At 44.2% G+C, this 23,333-nt stretch overlaps 1 protein-coding gene across 2 annotated transcripts in view; it reads left to right on the forward strand.

Moving 5' to 3' along the window:
- Window positions 1-17,650: 17,650 nt before the first annotated feature.
- LOC124328889 overlaps window positions 17,651-23,333 on the forward strand; it is a 30,078-nt gene continuing 24,395 nt past the window's right edge. Inside the window, exon 1 of one of the 2 annotated variants that reach the window (XM_046787730.1) lies at window positions 17,651-18,167. Coding sequence is in view for 1 of the 2 variants with exons in the window: in XM_046787728.1 (XP_046643684.1) it covers window positions 20,436-20,449 (14 nt within the window). In the remaining variant the exon portion in view is untranslated. Of the gene's footprint in view, window positions 18,168-20,157; window positions 20,450-23,333 lie in introns of those variants that run through there. The other variant, XM_046787728.1, reaches the window with a different exon arrangement.

Raw genomic sequence — 23,333 nt, forward strand, 5'->3', positions numbered from 1 at the left:
GCTCACGAAGAAAATAACTACTAATAATTTGTTGGGGGTCAAATAATTTGACTGTACTAATTTGACTGATTTCTCACTTGACGGGCCTGATCGGTCCGATTTGACTTTTAAGCTAAGCAACGTTGCCATTTATTTTGTCTTATTAGACTGTAGCATGGACTACTTAAGCTAGAGGATGGGTCACTACGACAATTCCTATGTCGGCTACCATTTTTTTTTTTTTTTTGTTACTTTAATTAATCGAGCTTCAAAAATGAGCTAGAGTCTATTAAAATATCCCTATGCGGGAAACATTTAATTTCGGTGGTATTTTAAATAGAAATTGACGTAGGTGTTCGTTGGTTGTCCCTGCCTAGCGGTGATTGTTGGTTGACCACCCTGTGATTACTCTGGTTTTGGTTTGGTTTGGTATGATTAGGTGCGTCTGCTATCTGTGATTCTCTGGATTCTTGTGTTTGTGATTTGCATTCTGCTTGTTTTCTTTCTAAAAACCATAGAAGAGTTTGGAATTCTTAGCGCTAGGTGGAGACAACCAACGAAAACCTCTCCCGTCCTCTCAAAATTAAAACGCAAATATCTTTTAATTTCTTATCTTTACTAGAAAAGTGCTTTGGAGACTTAGAATCTTTTTTTAAGCTCTATCGATTGATCCTTCTTTAAAAATTATTATTAAAAATCCACCCGACAAGCCATAACACGGCGGGATAGGACGAGTGACCCGTCCTCTAGCTTAAGTAGTCCATGACAGCATGACTGTAGGCTCTGTGCCCCTGTCGTCCTGTGAGGCATTGACGCTTTAGCTATTCAACGACATTTTTGGGGTAGATTAAAACGGGACAGAGAATAATTCAAGATCTAACTCGGAATTAGATCATCAGGTCTTTTATTTGTTAGTCCCACTTTTTTAAGTGCACGGTGAGTTATAATGCGACACATGTTATGGGCGATCGATCGAAATGCAGAATAGAACAGAGCGATATTATTTTATTACGAGCAAGATAAATAAGAGTTATACGGCCAGCCTCGTCTTTAGATTTATGCCCATTACTTACTAGTCCGACTATACTCCACTGCTCCGCTGCAAAATGTATAGGATCCCGAAAAAGTGCTCTTGGGCGCCACTTCGGACAGCCCTTTGGCGCGTGTTATTATCTGTCCGCTCCTTAATGGCCGTCTTTGCTGACGGACTCTTATGGCAATCTCTGGTTATTCGGCCCCTATATTACTACATAGATGACCTAGCCCATCAATGTTGATCCATATATATTTCATGGCAATCATTAGATATGCGGATGAGAATGTTGATTGTATGGAGAGAGAAATGGCAGGGTCTTGAATAGATTTCCCATCAGCATTCGGTAGCAGCGCCAGATATGATGACGGGCTGTCAAAGTAAATTTTCTCTTCGCACAGCAGATTGATGGATGAAACGACGTCAACACGTCATTTTACATCCGCCGTATAATCATATCCGCGTAAAATATTATATAGGTGATGCCAGGGTAGTATGTGATGTATATACGCCGGCCCATTAAATCTATTATCTCTCCTTATTTTGGCATTGGCTTTCACGCCGGGCAGCATGGAACTGAAGAACTGGATCATTCTAAGGCTACTCTAATAAACATTTCTAGGGCATTACTTTTATATGTACGTATACACATCAAATAAAGAGCGAGTCCATAAGTCAAAGTCGTTTTTGAGGGGCCAGAAAATCTAATTTGACTGGGCTCTGCATCTAAGCCGGGGACGAAAAAGAATTACAGTCGATCCAATAAAATTCACACGTTTATAGGGGGGCACAGCAGATTAGACGAGGGAATAATATAAAATCTATATAAAATGGACCGTGCGTATTATTGGTTAAGCTGCTAGAGGGGGGAGACTTATTCCCAATCGCAATTTGTGTTATTCTTATCATTCAAATTGAATGATTCTATTCCGTCACTCGACGAAATGTCACCAGCAGTTTCGTCCGTCATAAACTGTACATCCATCAGGCATCTACAACAAAGAATGGTTCTGCTTTGACACAGAATGTTGATGACTAATGATCGCTCCCGATGAATCATCGGAGCAATCGCATCAACTCGTCCCGACGACGTCGCCCACCCACTGCTGATGAATCGCATCCGACGTTTTCCGAGGGCCCAGCAACTCGTCGTTTCTAGTCGACTTTGATTATCTTAATCCAGATTGTAATAGATGATTAGATCTATACTTTCAAGGTTATGGGATGAAGTATGAAATAATGCGAAAATAAATATCGAGTGAATGCGCGCAACAAATATTTGAATAAGTGAAAATTCCAGGTCACGTCTGAAGTTGAAAGGAGAATTTTCTTGTAGCATTTCGGCGTAATGTGGCGGCACGGGAATAACAATGTATCGGGAGGTTCCCGCCGGCTCGTCGCACATAACAACAGCACACCACCACCCGAGCGTATGCCATCGCCACTCTGAGTCGCTATTGGCTGACAACCACAACCCGGCAATGCCTACGACGACGTTGGAGATGTGCACGGTGCGCTATTAATAAGACGACGACGACGACACTTTTCTGCTCGCGTTTGATGCTCAGTTGAAATAAAACGACAGTGACGACCTTTTTGCGATAAAATTTATTTCGGGCTGATGGATTACCAGGAAAAATCCATCGGGATTCAGGAGGCGCGACAATATATCCAGCACCCATCATTCGCAGCCCATCTCTCCCATTTGCTGCTTACATTTCCTACATTAGGTGTACATGTATGGTGGAGCTTTTTACTTGCGCGTGGCATTTCCGCGAAAAAAGTCGAATGATGTCGTCCACAATTGTCGCGCGTGGAGGCAACATCACCGGAATTTTCGCCTCGTACTTTGCATATTTCAATTTTTTGTTTTGTTTTGTTTTGTTTTGGGATGTGTCGTTCGAGAAGAAGGATAGAGGCAAGAACGTGCCCGACTGACTAGGCTTCTTGGGCGTCGTCGGATAAAAGAAAAGCTGAAATCGAGATGAAGGTTGCTGGTTCTCTTCTAATACTTTCAAGGTTTTCTCCGCAAAGAGAATCAAAGTGAGAAAAAATGAAATTTCGGTTTGAGGGTCTCGACAGTTCCTTTTGATCAGGCTTTATATGGGACCTTGTGCACGGCCGTGGACAGTGACGTCATCCGCCGTCCAGCCAGCAGCACGCGAGTGCAGGAATTTCTCCAATAATAAGCAAAAAGCCGCCAGCCGGAATTCAATATCTAGTCTCTCTTGTCAATCGTACAACATGCATTGTGGTGTGCAATTGCCTCGTCGTGTGCGACCTTTTGTTATGACTTTTAAATTTCCAAAATTCGCGCCATACCCTTTTAGGTAATATTATTTGGGGACGATGTAGTACGACACCCACAGTCAATGCCAACCGCCTTCTCGCCATACTGGAGTTAAAAATCCGGAAGTGAAAGAAGGAGTTGTTGAATGAGGATCAACATATAGTGTATATGCTCTTGGCGATATCATAACAGCGCCCATGCAGTTGTGCCGTGAGTGGCCATTCACCGACGACAAGGGTCTATATGGACGTTTCCATTTCAATTTACATCTCTCTCTATGTAGCCAGCACCGTCGTTCTACTATACCCGCGTGGATAACAACACCAGCCAAGCCAACTTGTCATACATCAAGTCAATCGATTCTCCATTTATTATTATGTCCTCGCGTCTATATAAATATATACTGATCTGCTGGGACTCACGCCGCCATTTCGCTTGCTCGCTGTGTGGGTCGACTACTGCTGGGTCGTGCTGTTGCCCACGCGGTAGTATATACACGGACCAACGACGACGTATTGGTATTTACACATCGGGTTTTATATATTTGTATAGCTGTGCGGAAGTCAACGCGAGGTTTTATGGCGAGCGGAACAGCCGCGGAGGTCAATTGAATTTTCGCATCAATAAAATATGGGCGAATGCCGAAACGCTCAGCGGCCAGGAATTCCAATAATACGAAAATCTGATCAAAACGGCAGGCGGGGGCGTTCCAGTTTTTCCAATGAAATAGAAAAAAAAAGGAAAAACACAAGTTATATTATATAGACGCGCCCACATATTGCAGAGGCAGGAATGGCGATGCTGCTGCTGGACAGACATATCCGCTTTTTCTTTCTCCATAATTTTGTCGAGATGCTGATGCAGCAGCCAATACAATAACAATAAATATACGCGCACAACAAAGGGGAAAAGATCAAAAGGGTTTGCAATGCACATTTCAGAGCCGATCGGCGGTCTTTAAACTCTGTTGCATCTCAAAAAAGAATTTGACGTTCAATTGACAATTAGCTGCCGCGGAAGAAGCTGTGTATAGGTTTCATTATATGCAATTGTGAAAGCATGACGATGATGAAGCCGGTGGCCACTGTATAAATAGTGTACCTTCACGTCTCTCTAAATTGATGACGAACCGTTATTTATATTATTATCATCATAAACTTGATTGGCAGCTGATGGGGGACACGTTTTTTTTTCGGTTGCTGGTGGATTGTTGTTCCGTCAAGCGTCGACGACTAACAATGTTGACGTACTTGGAATCGGGGTTTTGTGTCCAAATGATTTTCCAATGCAATAAATAAAGGTGAAATCAAAATAAATCGGTACACAATGGATGCTGACTGGATGTAGATACTATTTAAACCTGAACTCGTCTCTCTATGTATACATTTATTTTCTGCATTACTGGTATTATAGCGGCCGATTTATTGCTCGTGTGATTCGTGCCCGGCTACCGTGAGCGGATCAACAGCCAACGGACGTTGCCGTTGAAAGATAATCCAACGCCCACCAAACCGCCGTTATTGGCGGGGATACGTCCGATCAATCGCTTTCTACCTCTCCCGCCTCTTTGCGCTCATGTGTGATCCTTCTGATGTGTTCCGAGCACTAGTTTCTTTGATTCACGGGGAAAAGGGGCTAGATTTCTTCAGCCACAAGTCGGATTTAAGTATAGGTATATTATTATTATGCTGTCGTGTGTATTGCCTTGAGGGCAGCTTGTCGTTCTATTCGACATGGAATAAGCAGCAGCACTTGATATTTGCCAACTTCTCCGTCTAGGCTATAGATTTTAGTGGACTGGACACTTGATGAATAGCATCTACGCTGTCGTTTGCAGCAGCAGTTTATTGGGTGCGGTCAGCAGTTCCACCTTTTGTCTCTGTTATCTCTGCCTTCCACTATACGCAGCCGATTGAGTGGCATATCACATTTCTGCGCCGTTCTGCGCACTGCTGCGATTAAGAGGCGAATTCTTTCCTGATTGAAATACCCCACCATGCATCCAACAGCACAGAGATATACGTATAGCCAGGCGTCTTCAACCTGGAGAAAATGTCTTCATCAACAGAATCTATCGTAATAACAAGCCCTTAATAAAGTGCTTCATTAACAAGCCTAGCTATATAGCTGCTGCTGCTGCCGGCGGATGTATTATCATCTGGGGCTTGTTAATGAGAGTGAACCAACTCCTCCTTCCCATATAACATGCTCCACCAAAGACACTAGGAGGGTTGCAACATATATTGAGATGGCGGAGGTGAACGGCTCGATGGCCGCCGCGCAATATAAATACGCCCGATAATCGATCATTGGAATCAATAAATTATACAGGGTTTTAAGAATGTAAGACGCGGGAGTAGATGTATCAATTGATTGACGCCATTCGCATTGGGGGGCGTCGTCTCGTCTTCAATGGCGACCTTTTATTGGTTGCACGGCCAATCCTCGTCCACCACTACAGCGGAATACATAAATAAAAGAAAAAAAAAAGCACTCGAACAGATTGTCTCCAGTAAACAATTGAAGCGCTTTTCTATTTCACTCTTTCCGAAAAGCTGTTTCAGACTTGCAGGTAGAGTGTAGTAGAGAGGTGTTATCGTGGATTTGATTTAGCTCATTGAATACTAAATCGTGGGTAAATGCCACGCTGCGCGAAAGTGTTTTGTTTACCTGTTACCGTAAACAGCATGTCGACGGATGCACCAGCAAGAATATAGCGGAGGAGATGAGAGAGCATTCCGATGTCAGATAAAAAGGTTGAGCAACAGATTCTATTGGCTCATGCAAACGATGAGCGACAGCCATAAAACTATGAGTGTGTTTGTCTATTTCAAATGGAACAATATCTTTGGCATTGAGTGAGGAAACAACATGCCGACATTAAATGTTGAAGAGTTGTTTGTGTAGCTAATAAAACTCTTATACGTTTGAAGCTGCCAGTATTATCCTTCCACTGTGCTTCATATTCCTTTTATTCGCCGATGATGCATTAAAAGGTTGAACCGATTCAAATCTGCTCGAAGGATATTGAAATACTGGTCGTCCCGCACACACATTTTGTCATTCACTTTTCTTGCTATACCGACGACGTGCTCGTGTCTCCCGACGACCAGCAGGACAACCTCATCACCAGCAGCTGCATCGGTATAATATCAGACAGCCACCAAGGATGGGATTCGCTTATTTCTTCTTCATTTATGCGATTTATTGATGATGATGGTCTTTGATTTGTTGCCTGTGATGTCGAGTAGCGAGCCGTTGTGACCAGCCAACAGGAAAGACGCCAAATACTTGAGACATGGCGCCACAGCGCCGAAGGGAAGAAGAAATTCATTTGACAAATGTAAACGCATCAAAGAATTATAGAGGGCACCCACTCAATGCGAAGGAGGAAATGATTCGCTCGAGAGGCGAGTCTTATATTTCCAGTCGCATGAGAAGAAGAAGGTGAAAGGTGAACGCCGTGATGACGGGCGGGCGGAGCGCATAGCTTCCAGTTCATCATCAACTCTTTGATAATCTCGCCTTCGTCCGTCATCAAGAGGAAGAGCACTCGAGAGATTTGTGAGGAAATAACGTGCGTTTTCCCGTCAAGTTGATTTATCAAAAGGGAGCGGAGAATTTTCGACAAATTGGCGCATCGAAATCTCATCGACATATAATTAACGCGACAGGCAGATCTTCTGCATACACCAGCAAACCAATAATAATCATATCTTTATTCAAGTTTGCTGCTATACCAATTTCTTTTGAAGCTGCACGCTGTTAAATAAGCATCAACGCACGTGATATTGTCTGCCGGCAGGAGAAATATGTATTTATGTATAGCCTATATAGCTTGATGTGTCACCGTGAGATATATATATCCAGCTGACAGCAGCGTCGCCGGGTAAAATAACAACAAATAATATTGGCAATATCGCCAAAAGAAATTCCAATACATATGGCAAATATAAATTACGCGTTTGCCTTGTTGCCGCTGCTGGTGACATCATTCCGCCCGGCTGTAGTTTTACTCTGCCATGTGAAATCTTTATGAATGGCAAATAACAAAGTGCAATGCTATATTGCATTAGATAGCGACGTCCGTTATTCCCCACCACCACCCCACACTCGGTTTTCCCATGTCCAACAAAAACGGAAAAAGCAAATTCTATCCGAGTTATTGCGCTGCAATAAGGATCGCCGATGCCCAGCGGGAATCAATACATCGCTTTTCTTTTTCTTTTTACACAGTTAAAAGCTGCTCTCCTATATCCACTGCTGCACTCCTTAGACTGTACAGTTTGGACAGGCAGAGCCTTTTAATAAAAATGGAGAGACGGGCAAGAATAAGGGAGAAACGACGATTTGGCCAGATAACACAAACCGGCCATCAGTTTGATCGACAGCGTGTAGGAGCGAACGCAGCACAAAAAAGGGAGCTATCTATAAATGTTATTGGTTAATATCTATTCTCCAACGTACTGGCCTGTCCGTCTCTGTGTATACTCTGTGTACTATATATGGGCGAGGGCCCGGCGTATATAAAAGTGTCCTCCTTTCCCAATTGAGGCTATAGTCGAATGGGACAAGTGACGAGAATCATCGGTGTTATTACATTTTCTGTTGCACAATTGCTTGGTTCTGTTACGTATGTGCGTTTCTCGTAGTCCAATAAAAAAAAATGGAAATCCATAAAGACCCAAAGATGACTTTTCCATATATTACCAACGGGGACGATTATTACTCCCTATATTTTTATAGGAGCCACTCGTCAACCGATTTGATTATTTATTTATCCTGTCCCATCCCCCTCTTACTAGACCTAACATCTGAAGTATATATACCCGGCCATTTATAGAACGAAAAGCGGGCCATAATAATAAGAATTGAGCCACAGAAGAAAAGCAATTTTACGCCAAAAAAAAAAGAGGATCTGCCGATTTGCCATCTTGTTTTTATGTATGGGCAGATAGAAGTTATATAGCAGCAGGTCTAAATCATATAATAGGATATACGGAGAAAAAAAATGTAGAATTTTTTTTATTTTAAATATAATAAAACATTTTATGTCTGGTCCAGCCGACGGTCCCTCAGCACAGCAGCAGCTTCTTTTGACAAATAAATATTTCCCTTGCTTATATAACCAAACTGATCTGCTGACCAGCATCGAATCAATGTATGTATAAAAGGCATCTTTCATCTCTTTATAGTCAATATGGGGCAGAGATTATGATATGGCTAACATCAAATAAAAACGCGGAAGTAAAAGATGAAAAGGCAATAACAGATCTCTCTATATCTATACTATAATATTGCACAGCGGAGTAAAGAATAAATGCTTTGAAAACGCTATTATTTTCCGTATGTAGAAGTTTTTTGAAAAATAAGAGTTTCAACTGAGCGGTTTATCTTTGGAATAACAAAGAAGGGAGAGAGGGCCGCGGGGCGATTAATTCCGAGTAAACCAAAAAGTTGTTTAAAATTTCCAAAAAGAGATAAGAGCAGCCAATGACTACTAATAAAATCGCTTGTATTTAAAATTAGAATAGCCCACGTTATACGGCATCGCAGCGTCGAATGTTATTGTAGCTGTTTACTGGTTGCGGTTAAAATAACTTTTTCTTGAGTAGATTGTCTTATTTTTTTGGTTTGTTCTCACTCTGTTTATTTAGGATCGACGGGTATTAAAAAAAAGATCCTGTATACTAGTCCCGATAGATCAGTGTGGCTTATATATATACGGGAGAAGGAGTGGAGGAGGGTAGTGGGGGGTATTAATACACCAATAATAGGATTGCTGGTCTTCCTCCTCTGTGAGTTGTACGGCATGGCCGGATCGAGATAAATATATAGGTCCGGGACCAACAATTAAACAAGGTTTATTACGCTGCGTTTAAGCTTCGTGCTCTTGCCCCGGCCGCCGCATTCCCTCCTTCTAACATCTATACGTGGATCGTGGATGGGACAACACCCACAGATATCTCCGACTACATAGACCTCGTCGTCGTTGTGTATCGAAGAGGAAATGAAACGGCGTAAAGAACGGGATCAATTCTTCTCTCCTTTTTGGATTTGCTGCTGATCATTGACTGACCCCGGCCAAACTCAGAACACGCTCACGAATTATGTAGTAATGGGTGCTGTCATCTTAGTATCGCGGTCTGAGATTGAATCTGGGACGGATAGGGGATTGAACTATCACCTGGTAGCAGAGCTGAGATCATCGCGTCCACTCAAATATGGTTGAATCACGAAATACATAGGAGTCAACTGCTGCAATTTGTATAGGAAAGAAAAATAGAAGAACGCTGGTGATGCATCGAAGCCAACTGAATGGCGTCAATTTTATTTCTTTTCTTTTGTAATATTGTATTTCCCGCGTAGAATTATTTGGCGAATGCAGTGATGGAATAATTTCGTTGAACATCATCAACTGGCTTTCTTAAAGTCAATGTAATCCGATTTTGATTGCTGATTTATTTCTAGGAGGCCGCCCCTTTCACAATATAGCCAATTATATAGGCCTAAAAATGTTCTATTTTTTTCCCAATATTTCCCTGTCGGAAGAGAATGTTAATAAAATGATAAAAAGAGAGGTGGGGATTACGTGTACGTTCGGCCGTGCAACAGTGGTGGGAGCGGAAGCAAACAAAACAAAAATTTAGCTCACAGGGGGAAGAATATTAATTAGTTTGGGCTGCGAGCCAAATGAAAAATGTGGTTCTATTATAAAATCAGCAGCTAATACTTTTTATTAGCTAATCAATTTGAATGTATAAAATCTCGGCCAATTTCATCATATGTGATTATTCCCAAAGTCACGTATCGATTTCGCATCCCCCACAAAGGAAAAAAATTAATAAATTGTCCTATTTGTAAAAAAGGGCGTGTCCGACTCTATCCATAAATGAGTGACATATCATACTATTGCATCACTCCCTATCTCTCTCCATTTATTTGTTGGTTCCGTCACAATTCGTTGTAAAAAGTAACATGACCCGCAGCACAGCTTTATGCAATTCCCATTATTGACTTGTATAATAACCAGCAGGATGGAAAGGAGTCCCTACCTTGTTTGACCCTATGACAGCGGACATGAATGCATCGATAGTATAAATATATCAAAGCAGCGGCACGATCCATTTTCTATTTGTTTGTTTTTTCACACGCTCAAGTGCTGGATGCAGTTGCGCCGTGTCAATGTCAAGTATCGAGAGTAAAGTGTCATCAGAGTAGCTGCTGCTGCACCAGTCAGCAGACAGCAGACTCTCGATCTCCCATGTGCACAGCAATCAATTGCCGTTGGACATTTGATCCTCTTCTTCTCCCACGAACCATCCAGCAGCCCCCCTCCCACCACAGACCCCCTTGCACGTGTATAGAAGGGCGTCATTGTAATGCAGCAGCTGCTTCATTCCTTATATATTTCGTCTGACTATAGCTTTTACTTTCATTTGACTACGAGTTCTAGTTTCTGTTTCCCTGTTTGCAATGGCGAATAAAAATCTGGAAGAGAATCGTCGCTTTGCCGTTTGATTTGAAAACGGACGCCGAAATCGGATCTCGACTGTCTAATGAGAATGCGCTTCTTGACTATAGTCAAGGAGATCCAGTTGAAGGAGCATCGAATGCGCCATCAGTGGACGGACGGATGGACGGGCTTTCCGAAACGATTTGCGCAGCGCAGCGGTCGATTGGCAACATTTTTATGTCCGACGTCGCCGAGTACATTTCTGAATGATGGCCGTGGTTTGTGACAGATAAAATATGAGTCCATTTTGCTCTACAGTATAGCGCCACATATATACAGCATCATCTTGTGTGTGTATATAGTCGAGCGGGCAATATAGGTGATATCAAATTCCCATATATAGTCTGAAAATGCAATTGTGATTTTATGTCCACCGTCGACTTTGTTCAGATGTACTACCCTATTGCTGCGCCCTATATAGTAATAGCTCTCGGCATCGCTCTGTGTGTGTGTATACACATGTATCGTTTTAATAGATAGGGCCAGGGTGGGAGAGCTAGCCCAGTAGCAGCAGCAGCAGACGGGGTGGGTCTAATAGCTTTTGCTTTTGTCGATCTCGGATATATATTTCATTGACTTCCTTGCTGATGCTCTTGCCATAAATTATCGCTGCTTCCAATATGTGCCCGGCGGCATCAGCCAGCCAGCCAGTCTCTGACCTATGGCATTCTTATTCTTTTATTCCCTCTCCATATTACGGCAGCGGCAACGATTGTAATAGGCTCTGCTTTGATATAGCCGAGAGAGGAAAAAAAAAAGAAATCAAATCTGATACCCTCCACTCGCTGCCGATTTCTTTTCTTTTTTTTTTCCTTTATTTTTTTGTCTTCTCATTCTCCCGATGCTATCGATTTCCTTCTTCTTTCGATTCTTCTTCTGTTGTCGAGGAGATGCTGCTTCAAAAGTACAATACCGGTAGGAGGAAAAAGGAAAAAACAGCCATCAGCACCTTTATTGCTATGAAATAACACTGGAGCTGCTGCTGCTGCTCCTTGTCTCCTGCCATGGCTGCTGTTATTGTATTGGCTATTATAAGAGTTACACACGATAGGCAGACGACAGACGCCTATATATAGCTATTATTGTTTGCTTCTGCTGGCGCGTTCTTCTTCTGCGTCTGTTTGTCATCTGATGAATAGTCGCCCGAGCACCAACAGCTTTTCCCTCGATCGTCTCATCCTTTTTTTTTCCTTTTTTTATTATTATTTACGTGAGGGGACGTCCAAAAATCACTTTGGAGCTTCTCGATCGTCGTCAGCTCCTACACGGAGGCCAGAGGGTGGGGGGGGAGATAAGACCCCAAGTCAAACACTCTCTATACATAATAAAAGGCGTGGGGGTCCTGCCACTTGAGCAGTTCGGCATCAAACACCATCAGTCCGCCCCGATGAATATTCATCCACCTCTCCTCCTCTCTTGTCTTTAAGTGTAAGCTGCTGACTTATTAATATTCACCAGAGCATCACGCCGGATAATGGATAGCACCGGGAAAAAAAAGAAGAAAACTATATAGACAAAAAGGAGATAAGCCAGTCGCTATTCCTGAACTAGACCAAACGATTCGCTCAATATTTATTTCCATCACAGTTTTTGGGCTTGCATTTTTGGAAACACCCCCGAAATTGGGAAAAATCAGCGGCAAAAGATTTTTACAGTTTGATTTGAATGGTTCTATTTTCTAATAGTTTCGTAATTTAATTTTTTTTTAAGTAATAATAATATTTGAGATCGAATATAAACGTCGTCTGTTGTCATTCGATTAAACTCACATCGAGATTACTCACACCGTACATCATCACCTTGGCATCGCACTAAAAATACTCTTGTTGGTTGCCTTGGCCATATTTCAAGTGTTGTGTCTAAATAACGTGCATGTAAAATGTAATATGCGGTTCAATACTAGTACATATACCAATTTAGGCCTACACCTCATCAGTTGTAAACTCACCTCTATTAGGTCGTCAGGATTACTGTTTATATTATTCAGATCGTATCCTATGAAACCCCGGTCTCAGCACAATCCAAAGTTGTGTCAGTCCTACTACGATTATGGTTCCTGAGGATCGTTTACTGTTACGGTTCACTCGGTGTTGCTAGGCAATTCAATTATAATAGGGCAAATAGGCCCAGTATGCGGCGCAATGAGGTATACCACCGAGCGTGTACCCAGGTGGAACTCGTCTATTTCTCCGACTACCGTCTCTCTTATGGTAAATCACGGAGCAATTTAATTTTGAAAAATACGTCGCGTACAGCTATACAGCCAATATCGTTTAGGTGATAGGTTTTTTTTCATTCGAACAATTAAGACGTTCAATGAAAACCGAATCCAATTTTGATTTTGTCATTTTTTGTCCCGACAATATCTGAGGAGCCCGCAAATTCGGTTCTCTTCTAACAATGAGAACTCCATGACAAGGGACACAACCATTCATCAGCGGAGCTAGTCGATTGCGTGATTTCGTTTCCAGTCAATGGATTGTCTCTCAGTGTGAGTTCCAGATCAGAAGCGTCTTGATTGATTCCGTTTATAGCCTTAACAAACATGCCTTTGCTGATGCAGATATTTTCGGTTTGAAATCTCTTGGGGAGCAGCAGGCAACGTATACAATTATACATAGGCTACGCTTATTTTTACATTGTTGAAATATTTCCGGGCAACTAATATTGCACAAATACTCAAAGATCAAAGTGAAAAGAATATCAGTCAAACGGGAAACTTTTCCATTTCCTCATTCCTTTTGTACGCGACGGGCGTCAAATGTTGCAGTGACACGACGCATGTCGAGGTTCATCAACACAAACACACCTGTGACAACAACAACAACAACAACAACAACAACAAAGGACTGTCGATTCTCGCCAATCCTCGTCAGACACACGTGACCGAGTCTTGTCAACATTTCGTACAGGTGCAGCGACATAAACGTCAAAAAATCGATAAGTCTGAGCGGCCAAGATGACGAGCTGCCTCCCAGCAGGCAGCTGCAGCTCAATCAGATTCATATAACGTCCCTTTCGACACCAGAAAGGCTATTGAATTCACTTGTACGACTTCCGCAATGGAAAGGCGTTATTAGCCTTTTCAAATTCCCCGCCAAAATGTGAAGAGGCGAATCACATGGCGAATCAAACCTCGTCTCTCTGTCGGCCACATCAACATGAAATATTTGATTCCTTTGTCTGTTTTGTGGGACTTTCCAGCCTCAAACAGTTTCGTTGTGCCCGTCTTTGATGAGTTGTCAGTTGCGGAGTGAGGCTTTTTGACTTTGCTGGGATAGCCAACACATAGTAGCTAAAAAGAGACGGACATGTACTATGGTCTGACTTTATTTGGTTTTGGGCTACGTTGAAATAAAACAACGATGCCAACTTGGTCTGACTCTATTGTGGGTTATTCGTCCAAAGTAGACGGAGGACGCAGATTCGGCCGCCGAGTGCATTTGAGAGCTCGGCCCAGCAACGGCAAATTGCTCTGATTGTGCGTTGTGTGTACGTTAGATCTATGGGCTGTGATTTTATTAGTTTAGACGTGATGCAAGTTAGATACTCGGCCGGCAGGGCTGTAGTACACGGTCAAGCCCGCCTACCCACGACTGTTGTAGTACCAGTGTCTGGTGTGGCGGATCTTATATTGGCTGGCGGCCGTTGTCACTTGCAAGTGCAAAGTTCTCTAGATCGACTCTCGTTGCGCATCAAAATGTAAGTATATAGTCCGTACAGACTTTTGGGTTGTTTTTATTGGACGACGGCCGACGACGGCCATTTAGTCGTCGAGTCAGCAGCAGCGGCCAGCGCAGACAACATTGTCCTCTAACATCATCAAGAAAATAATCGCAAAGTTCAAAACTCTTGTTGAAAGCGTCGATCTATTTTTAATGCATCGGCCATATCATCTGAAATGTTGAAAGGACTTATTGTGCGGGGAAATCTACTTCCTTATGGATGATGAAAGTGTGGGGACATGAAAAGGGCGTTGGGTTCGCCGCCGGATGGGAGCCGGCCGGCCGGCAATGCAGTGAGCTGCTGCGTGTGGTGAGGAGCTGCCGTAATAATAAATCAAGGAGCCAACGCGGCATCGCACGACAGTCTGAGGACAAGGCAGAGAGCATCAATAAAGCTGCTGGCGATGGCTTGCCACATTGATGAGCCGCACAGGCGACGACACGGCGTGAGCACGACGGCGGGTGGCCGCTCGTAAAAAAAATCACGAAATATTGATGCCTTTTTTTATGTAGACGTGGAACAACAACAACAAGGGCGGAGCAACAGCTATCCCGCCTAATATACACAGCAGCAGCGGCCAAACTTGACTCTATTGTCTCGGCGTATTATGTGTGTCTGGATTTTATTAAAGAAATAGATAAGACCAAACACGCGGGCTATATCCACATCGGCCAGGATGAGCAGCAGCATTCAATCTCTAATCTGGCCGGGTCCAGGCGGGGCGGCCTCCGTTCAGCTCCTCGCCTGCCGAGCGTCAAATCGATTACAACCGACAACACAGCAAATATTGCCACTGTAATAAATGTTTACATCATCCGACGCCATGTATTTGCGGTAGGGAATAATAATATAAGCCACCGTGTGTGTGAATGTGGGCTGATTCAGACCACAGTTCACCAGCATCGCGACTTTATGTATTTATTTGCTGGCCCGTTGATTCTCTCGACACATCAAACGCGAATCAAAAGAAAAGTAGCAAATAAAGACTTTATATTATGACGTCAGAGATTGTCATCAAAAGAGTATGAGGATCGTCGGTTCTCAATTTACAACGTCCTGTCCGTGTATATACAATCAAATGAATGAAACTACACGGTCGATCCTGCTGCTGGGTCGTTGTCGTCATCATCCACCACAGAGAGAGAGAGAGAGAGGGAGAGAGACATAGAATGGAGCGCAGGATTAATAATAATAATAATACGCTTCGATTATCAGCCGTCCCGTGGCCCGTTTATTTATATAGCAGAGCGCAGCGCTGGGGCTCCATCTCCGCCTATAAAGACGCGACTCCCCGTCTCCCCTTCCGCCCGTCCTGCCACGGCAACGACAGTCGAACAGTAAATAACGTCCCCCTTCGTCTCTCTACCGATGATGGCCATCGTTGCTCTCGCGGCCCATATCGTAACTTGCCAATACACACGTCCTTGCATGACCGTTATGCCATTAAATAATAGCTAGATCCATTTCTAGGTCTACTTTGGCCGATTCCTTTTGATTTGGATCAAATCCGGTTGGCTGTTGCTAGACGAGGGTCCACCAAATCGCAAAATCCGTTTGTCCGGTCGCCGCCTGTCTCTCACACACTCTCTGTAAAACGTATCAACTGAGTAACTTTTCTTTTGGTCCATTTTCATGGCGCTGCATCATTCATGCGCCGGGATTGACATGACAAACAACAGGAGGAACAAAAAAAAAGAGTTGATTGTGATGGCTGTCGAATTGCGGATATTATCAAGAGGAACAAGGGGGAAAAAAGAGAAAGTTGCAAATCTGATTGGATCCATCAGTTTCGGATATGCACATCTATTGCGTATTATAATGGAGGATATGAGGGATCCACTATGACGCGATGAAAGATGCAAACAGCAAACAAGTTGATTGCATCTGGCCGCTTTTTACTTACAACCATCCGCTCGCTTCATCGAGAGAGAGAGAGAAGAGGTACTGTATACGTAACTGCAGGAGCAGCAGCACACAAAAGATGTTGACTGTGTACCAGCTCAGCAGGCCAAACTAAATCATCTTCTTTTATTCCTTCCATCCACCATTCACTGGCTGGGCTGGGCCATTGTGTACCCATCAGTAGAGTTTTCTTTTTCTTCATTAAATTTAGATTGTAACGATGTAGCAGATTGTGTATACACACGGCTCCAGGCCTTGCTCTACACTCTCTTTTCAAGGAATGGATGATATCATCAGAAGAATACGTCGTCCTCCACGCTACTAGAGTTTTTTTTTTTTTTTTTTTAATCTACTATTATTTTAATTAGTTTTTTTTCCTGTCCTGTTCTGTTTTAGCAGGGCCTCGCTCATCAGATCGGCTTCGGCTGTTGCACAGAATAGCGAGCACCGTAGAAAATAGCGGCACCATGACGACGCTCTCATCATTGTTCATGGCGTCCACTCAGACTCCGAATCGATATATGGTTAATATATATGTAGATATAGAGCACGTCCTTCTATATCCTTGTTCCTTGATGCGCAAACTGAAATGTGTCCAGCCCCCACCCACCCAACATTTATCGCCTTTTGCTTAAATGAAAATGACGCATCTGGATGTTGTTGTAATGAACCAGCTCGTCCAATAGTCCGCTTCACTTTCATTTTCCCTTTGGCATTTGCTGTGTGACCCCTTGCCCTTGCACTGTGATATCCCGTCCCGTGGTGAATCAAGGTAGAAGAATCGACGGCCGCTCGATGACGTCTTCTATTCCGACTGCGGGCACGTGCCGAATAAAGTTGATAACACACAGCCGCGGTCGTTCACATTTTGACTTTTTGTTGTTGTTCCAGACGCGGGTGACGGGTATGTGTTGGTGGCAACGGAATATTATATCACCACCGCCGCCCGTCTCTTTCTACATCTACTACATTTTGCGGCAGTCTTTCACGTGAATAGAGAAACGGCCAAACGGACAGGTCTATACAATCCTCGTGATGATGTTGTTGGGCTGCTCCCGCCCGTACCTCATCGGGCCGCCGCCGCCGCCACCACCACCACCCGGCCGGGCGGTCCGCCTGTGCGCATGACCGACGCAGCTTGCGCTCGTCCTCTTGTGCGTCTGCCCGGCTTGAGTCTCTTCTCCCCTTCTCACGTCTATAACATCGGCGTGGTAGTGCTGCCCAGGATTTTCATAAGGAGCCAGTTCGAATGCGCTGCGCCGACTAGTCGTCGCTGAATCGTCTCTCTCGCCCGTCTCTCGCTTCGTTCACTCTCTCGTCGTTCGACCTTGTTGTCTTCGTTTTGCCCGTCGCCCGTCGCCCGTGTTGTTGTATTTCAATCGCGGCTCGTCAGTGGCAAGGATTAACAGTTTTTTAATTTTCATTTGGCCGTGCGGCGGTTCGCAGGACTGCCGGCCTTCCCTTCCATTCGTCTCTCTCAAACACTCGAGGCGTCGTTCTCTCTCTATTATCTTGTGCCGTCGTCGGGTTGTTGGCCGGCTCGTTATTTTATCGCGCCGCCTTGCGTGAATGGTCAAGTGCTGCTTTGTGGTTTACTACACTCGTCTATTAGACGGCTCCTCACGGCGGCAGTTCACCTAGCTTGCTTCGCTCGCTAAGGATCATCATCCGCTCCCGGGTGTACATAATTCGGCCGCGCCACTTGCCCATCAATCCGGACGGTAGGTTCGTTCGTTGGGTTTTTTTTTTTTAATTATTATTATTATTTGATTCCCGCCCGTGATATTATTATTGGCGCACTTGGAGTAGTTCTTATAGAATTCTTTGATTGGCTTGAATCAATAAAACGGCGAAATCGATGGATGTCGGATATGTGATTACGTTTGGCGGTAACGCCCTTCGGTTTCGACCTTGGCAATTGGCCTCCCTCCCTCCCTCACCACCTCCGCCGCCGCCGCTCCTCAAACACAACAGCCGAAAGAACGTGAAAACGTAAAGTCGGCAATCCAAAGCTGCAAATAGGCAGAGTGCAAGAAAATGGCACATCGACAGTCGGAAAAAGCGCGTCGTTGTTTTTCGGAAAAAAACCGCCCAGCAATTCACGAGACCCAACCCACACAACTGGATGAGACGTGAAATGTTTCCGACACGTGAGGCCGCGTGATGTAGAAATGCGGTCGGCCGTGTACATGTCGTTGAGAGCAGTGAAAGAACACAACATCCATCCATCCATCCATCCATTGAGGGGCATCAAAAGAGCCCGGCAACCAGCAGCAGGAGCAATAGGAGCCCACAAGGTCCAAAGAGTAAAGAAAAAAAGAAAAGAAAAACAGAACCTGCAGCTAGAAAAATGATGTTTTGCTGCTGCTGAGGTTTCAGCTGCCAGGTTTTCGTTCAATATCATGAGGCACAATAGCAGGAGCAGGAGCAGGATGAGCAGAGTCGCTTGCCGGCTCCTTCTGTCTTCTTGGTCGGAGCCCCTTTTTACGTATGTCGTCGTCGTCGTCGTTGTCCAGCAGCGGCACAAAAGGGATTTCTTGTTCCCTCCCTTTTTTTGCCCTGAGTGGATCCAGCCAAAAGTAAATGCACGTCTCTGTGCTGTCGCTGCCTTATATTTTTCTCTATTTCGATGATTCTTATTCAACCGACAACAACAACGGCAGCCTCCCATAGATGGCCGTAACATTATTTGTACCAGGGTCGGTATTACAAGGAGAGGTGGTGCCCTTGGCGCGTAAAAGAGATAGATATATGACGATATATGTATTCGAGACTGGGCAGGAATAGATCCGTCATTTCGTGATATCTCTCTCTCTCTCTGTTTGGTCTGCGCCATTCTCTTTGCACGGCGGATTTTATTTTGTGCTGTTGTTTGTTTCTGGGTTGTTGTTGTGATTTGTCGCTGCTGGAGCCCATTGCCAAACTGCACTCGCCGCCTTGCCAATCGATAGTCCAGCCAGAGCTGCACAGATATATCCTATACATTGATAGAGAGAAGGAGAGAGAGAGAGAAGGCCCAGTGACTGACGCTAATCATCCATCGACGGCGGAGCCAGGAGCAACGTTGTCTATCGGGCGACCGATCCTCCTCCGTCTCCGTCACTATTTGATCTGCAGGCCAAGGAAATGTGGACACAGAGAACAGCAACAACGGCAGCAAGGGGGAAGGAACGCGCGTGGACACAAACGGGCAAATCAAGTGGAGAAAATCGGGCCGACTCGGCGTATATTCAGTTGGCCAACGTTCGGCCAATCACTGGAGAGCCAAAAAAAAAAGTAAAAGGGGAAAAAATGGAGGAAAAAAGGGACGCTGATAGATAACAAACAATCCTCTGTGAAAACAATCGACAGCCGAGCCAGACACCCACGTTTTTCTATTTCCTTTTCTCTTCTTCTTCCCAATATAATGGGGACATGTAGAAAAATGTACGAAGGGAATAAATCACTGGAGGGAAGCCATCAAATATTAACCGACGCCCTGCGATATTTCCCCGCCTTTTCCCAACTTTTGCATCGTTGGCATTTTCGGGTAGAACGTGACCAGTGTATCGATTATTTATTCGCATAATGTATTTTAGAGTGTCGACTGTCGATTTGATTTGATGACATTTACTAATAATGTATATGGGCCCCGCTGATGTTCTATTTTCTTTTTTTAAATATTTTTAGACGCCATCAGCGCAACTTTCATTTCAACCCGACGCATTTTGATTCCGGCGCTTCCCCCCTTTTTTTTATTATTGGGAATTGGGGGATTTCATCTCTGTACGAAATACGACGCTCTTCTACTGTATATCGCTCCATCTGCATTCACACCATCGGAAAGCGTCGCCGTCGTCATCAAAGATTCCCGACCGGTTCGTCGTCGCTTCGATGCGGCTGGTGCCAACCTCCAGGGGATTCCGTTGACGCCAGCACTTGCTCCTCCTTTTTTCCTCCTTTTACTTTCTCTTTTTTGGGTGGAGGGAGGGCCAGCCCGGCTCCGTTGGATGTTTCTTTACAGGTATGTGTGTGTCACGTCTCCTACTACTTGACTATTCGCCTCCGATTCCCACCTAATCGACTCTCCCTCCAGACTTTGCACCGAAACTCCCTTCGTTTGCATTCGAAATGTCAACGGCGAAATGGTCTCCGATTTTTGGCTCGTTCCACGTTCTTCCGCCGATATTTTCATGTTGCCAGAGAATAAAAGAGAAACAAAAATCTTTCACAGATTGAGGCCGACTGGCCTACATTTTCTTTATAGCACAGCAGTCGAATAAGCATTGCAAATTAATCTCTCCGGATGATGATGATCTGCAAGCGAAATTTCCGTCGTCTTGTTCTCACCCCGGACGGACGGGTGGGCGGATATTTGATCCTGTAATGCAAGCGTAGAATTCCCAAGACCTTGCATCGGCACTGTGATGTCTTTATTGGGGTCGATCTCATTTGAATCTCTTGATTTCAAAACGATATGTAGGTCACTATAGACATGTCATCTACCACTTTATAGACCCTGTGCTCATTTTCAAATAAGATAGAAAGGGAGATCAACTGAGTGGATGTAAAATGATCGTTTGATTAAATTTCCTCGTCTATTTCGCTATAGACACTGCGTTTTATCTTGGCAATTACCTATTGCGTATATATACATAGAGCCTTTTAGTGGATGTCCAATGCAGCAAGGAGATCCATCTGGGAGCACATTTGGAGACTAGCGCGCTTGACGCAATCTTAAGGGAAATTGCAATTCAACATTTCGGACAAATGAACAAGCTAATTAACCTAATGGTCCATTTCATACGTAAGAACGGCTCTATCCTGCACTATACCTGGCATGCAGTTGCAATATCAACGACGCCAATAAGACGCCCTTGGAAGAAATGTCTTCCTGGAAAAAGTCTTTCCAGTGTATGTATAAATTGTATATTGACAGCTGGCGTCAGAATACCGTACATAATGATCCTGCACAATATTCTGCCAGACTTGCTCAATAAATGATGGCGTCGTCCAACAACTTTGAGACGAATGACGTCCTACTCTGCCGCCCGTCCGAGTCAACAGAGAAAAAGTGACAAAGTCCGTCAAAGACGCAACTTGACGTACCCGCACGCACCAATAGAAAAAAAAAGGCACATCACGCACTCGGCTCGACTTAAATGAAAGGCACAGCCCCGTTGAATAAATGGAAGGAGACGACAAAGTTTGTTGACCTCGTCAGATGAGTCCGCCGCGTCCCAAATATTTATTGTATTCCCATCAGATAAGAGGGAAAACGTCCAAATTGACGAGGACGGACCAGGACGACGCGACCCGTCCAGCAGCGTCCAGTTGCGAAGAATATGAGCTGCAATAAAATGACAAAGTCCATCCATAGTTGTCCCTAATAATTCTCTTGACATACAGCAACAGCAGCAGCAGTTCTGCTGTTGCGGGGGGGTTTACATGTATACAGGGCGAGCAATAAGAATATGTTTCTCTCGTTTAATGGCTTTTTATTCAGCATATTTATTTTGTTTTGTCCCGCACACAAGCCAGCATTCAATCTGACATGTCATCTCGACGTCGCGGGTCAACGGCTGCGTCCAAAAAAAAAAACAGAGTCCCGCAAATAAAAAAAAATGGAGGAGGAGGGGAGAATTTACAGAAAAATGACGGACTGATGGGGCAGAAGGAAGCGTCGTCCATTTGGGTTTGAGCCAAAATGAACGCAAGATGGAAACCCGCCGGTGGCAAACCCGAATTTTCGTCGCCGCTACACACACGACAGGGGATGATGGACGTCATTCTTATTTAGATACACAAAGGAACAAACGCATCGCAAGTTTCTATAATTATCCCGACATTGCCATTATACGACGAGAGCAAGAAAGTCCATCACATCTTCTCTCTGTGTATTATTAGCTCCTCGGTACGCCGACAGACGTGCGCCTAGGCTATAGCCAAATGAATGGCCACTCTCACTGTTGGAATAGATGGCCAAGGCCAACAATGCCAGGAAGCCTCCATCCAGTTCGATCATTGAAACAATTGAATCATTTTGTACTTTGGTGTTACTCGAAACTTTGATTATTACCAAGTTGGAATGCGGGACTTTGGGCCGTCCTTTCTATCCTTTGCCCTCCAGACGCATCAAACACGTCTGGACAGCGTTGGAACTCTTGGGATTGTATATCGTAAGAGGAGGAAGCAGTTGGACTGGCAAACTCTGCTGTCACTCTGTCCGTCTATTGATCACACGAGTTTGCTGCTGTGTAGTGCAGCTGATGCGTGTCTGCGGGGGAGACACAGTGCGGGGCGCACTCTAAATGCAAGTTGCTGGCGCTTAAAATAAGTGCCAAGTGCTCCTGATTTGAGCCAAATAAGTTACGTCACATCTCGCGGGAGATCTATAGAGACAGAGAGAAGGAGAGAGCTTATGTATAACGGCTATTTTGAAACTATCGTTAGGAGCTCTAACGGGGAAATCAGCGCATTCACGAATCATATTCAATTGCACTGTAAGTCAACACTAAGGTGTGTCAACACTTTGGCTTAGAAATCCTATTGTATGCATGTATATAGTCTCTGCTGAAGGAGCGAGTCCATCTGCAAAGTTGTGTTGCAGCCGCGGGCATCTTGGAGGCCATTGGTCTTATTATATTGCACAACCAAAGATAAAAGTAAAGTTTTAAATTAGGGGTAAATCAGTACATTTTCTAGGGAGGGGGGCAACTTTGATTTGTATTATTGGGCAATCGGCAGATTGACACACTTTAGCTTTCAGAGCCAATTAAGGGCCCAGGAGCTGCAGAGCTTTTCTTTTTTTTTTCTTTCCTAAGCGATACATTTTTCATGAAATTGATTAGAGTTTGTGTATAGCTGCGAGTCGGTGAAGGGAACGGAGTGCGTCTCTAAACGTTGCC

Source organism: Daphnia pulicaria, chromosome 3 (genome assembly GCF_021234035.1).
Source record: "Daphnia pulicaria isolate SC F1-1A chromosome 3, SC_F0-13Bv2, whole genome shotgun sequence".
In the NCBI taxonomy this organism is placed as follows: domain Eukaryota; kingdom Metazoa; phylum Arthropoda; class Branchiopoda; order Diplostraca; family Daphniidae; genus Daphnia; species Daphnia pulicaria.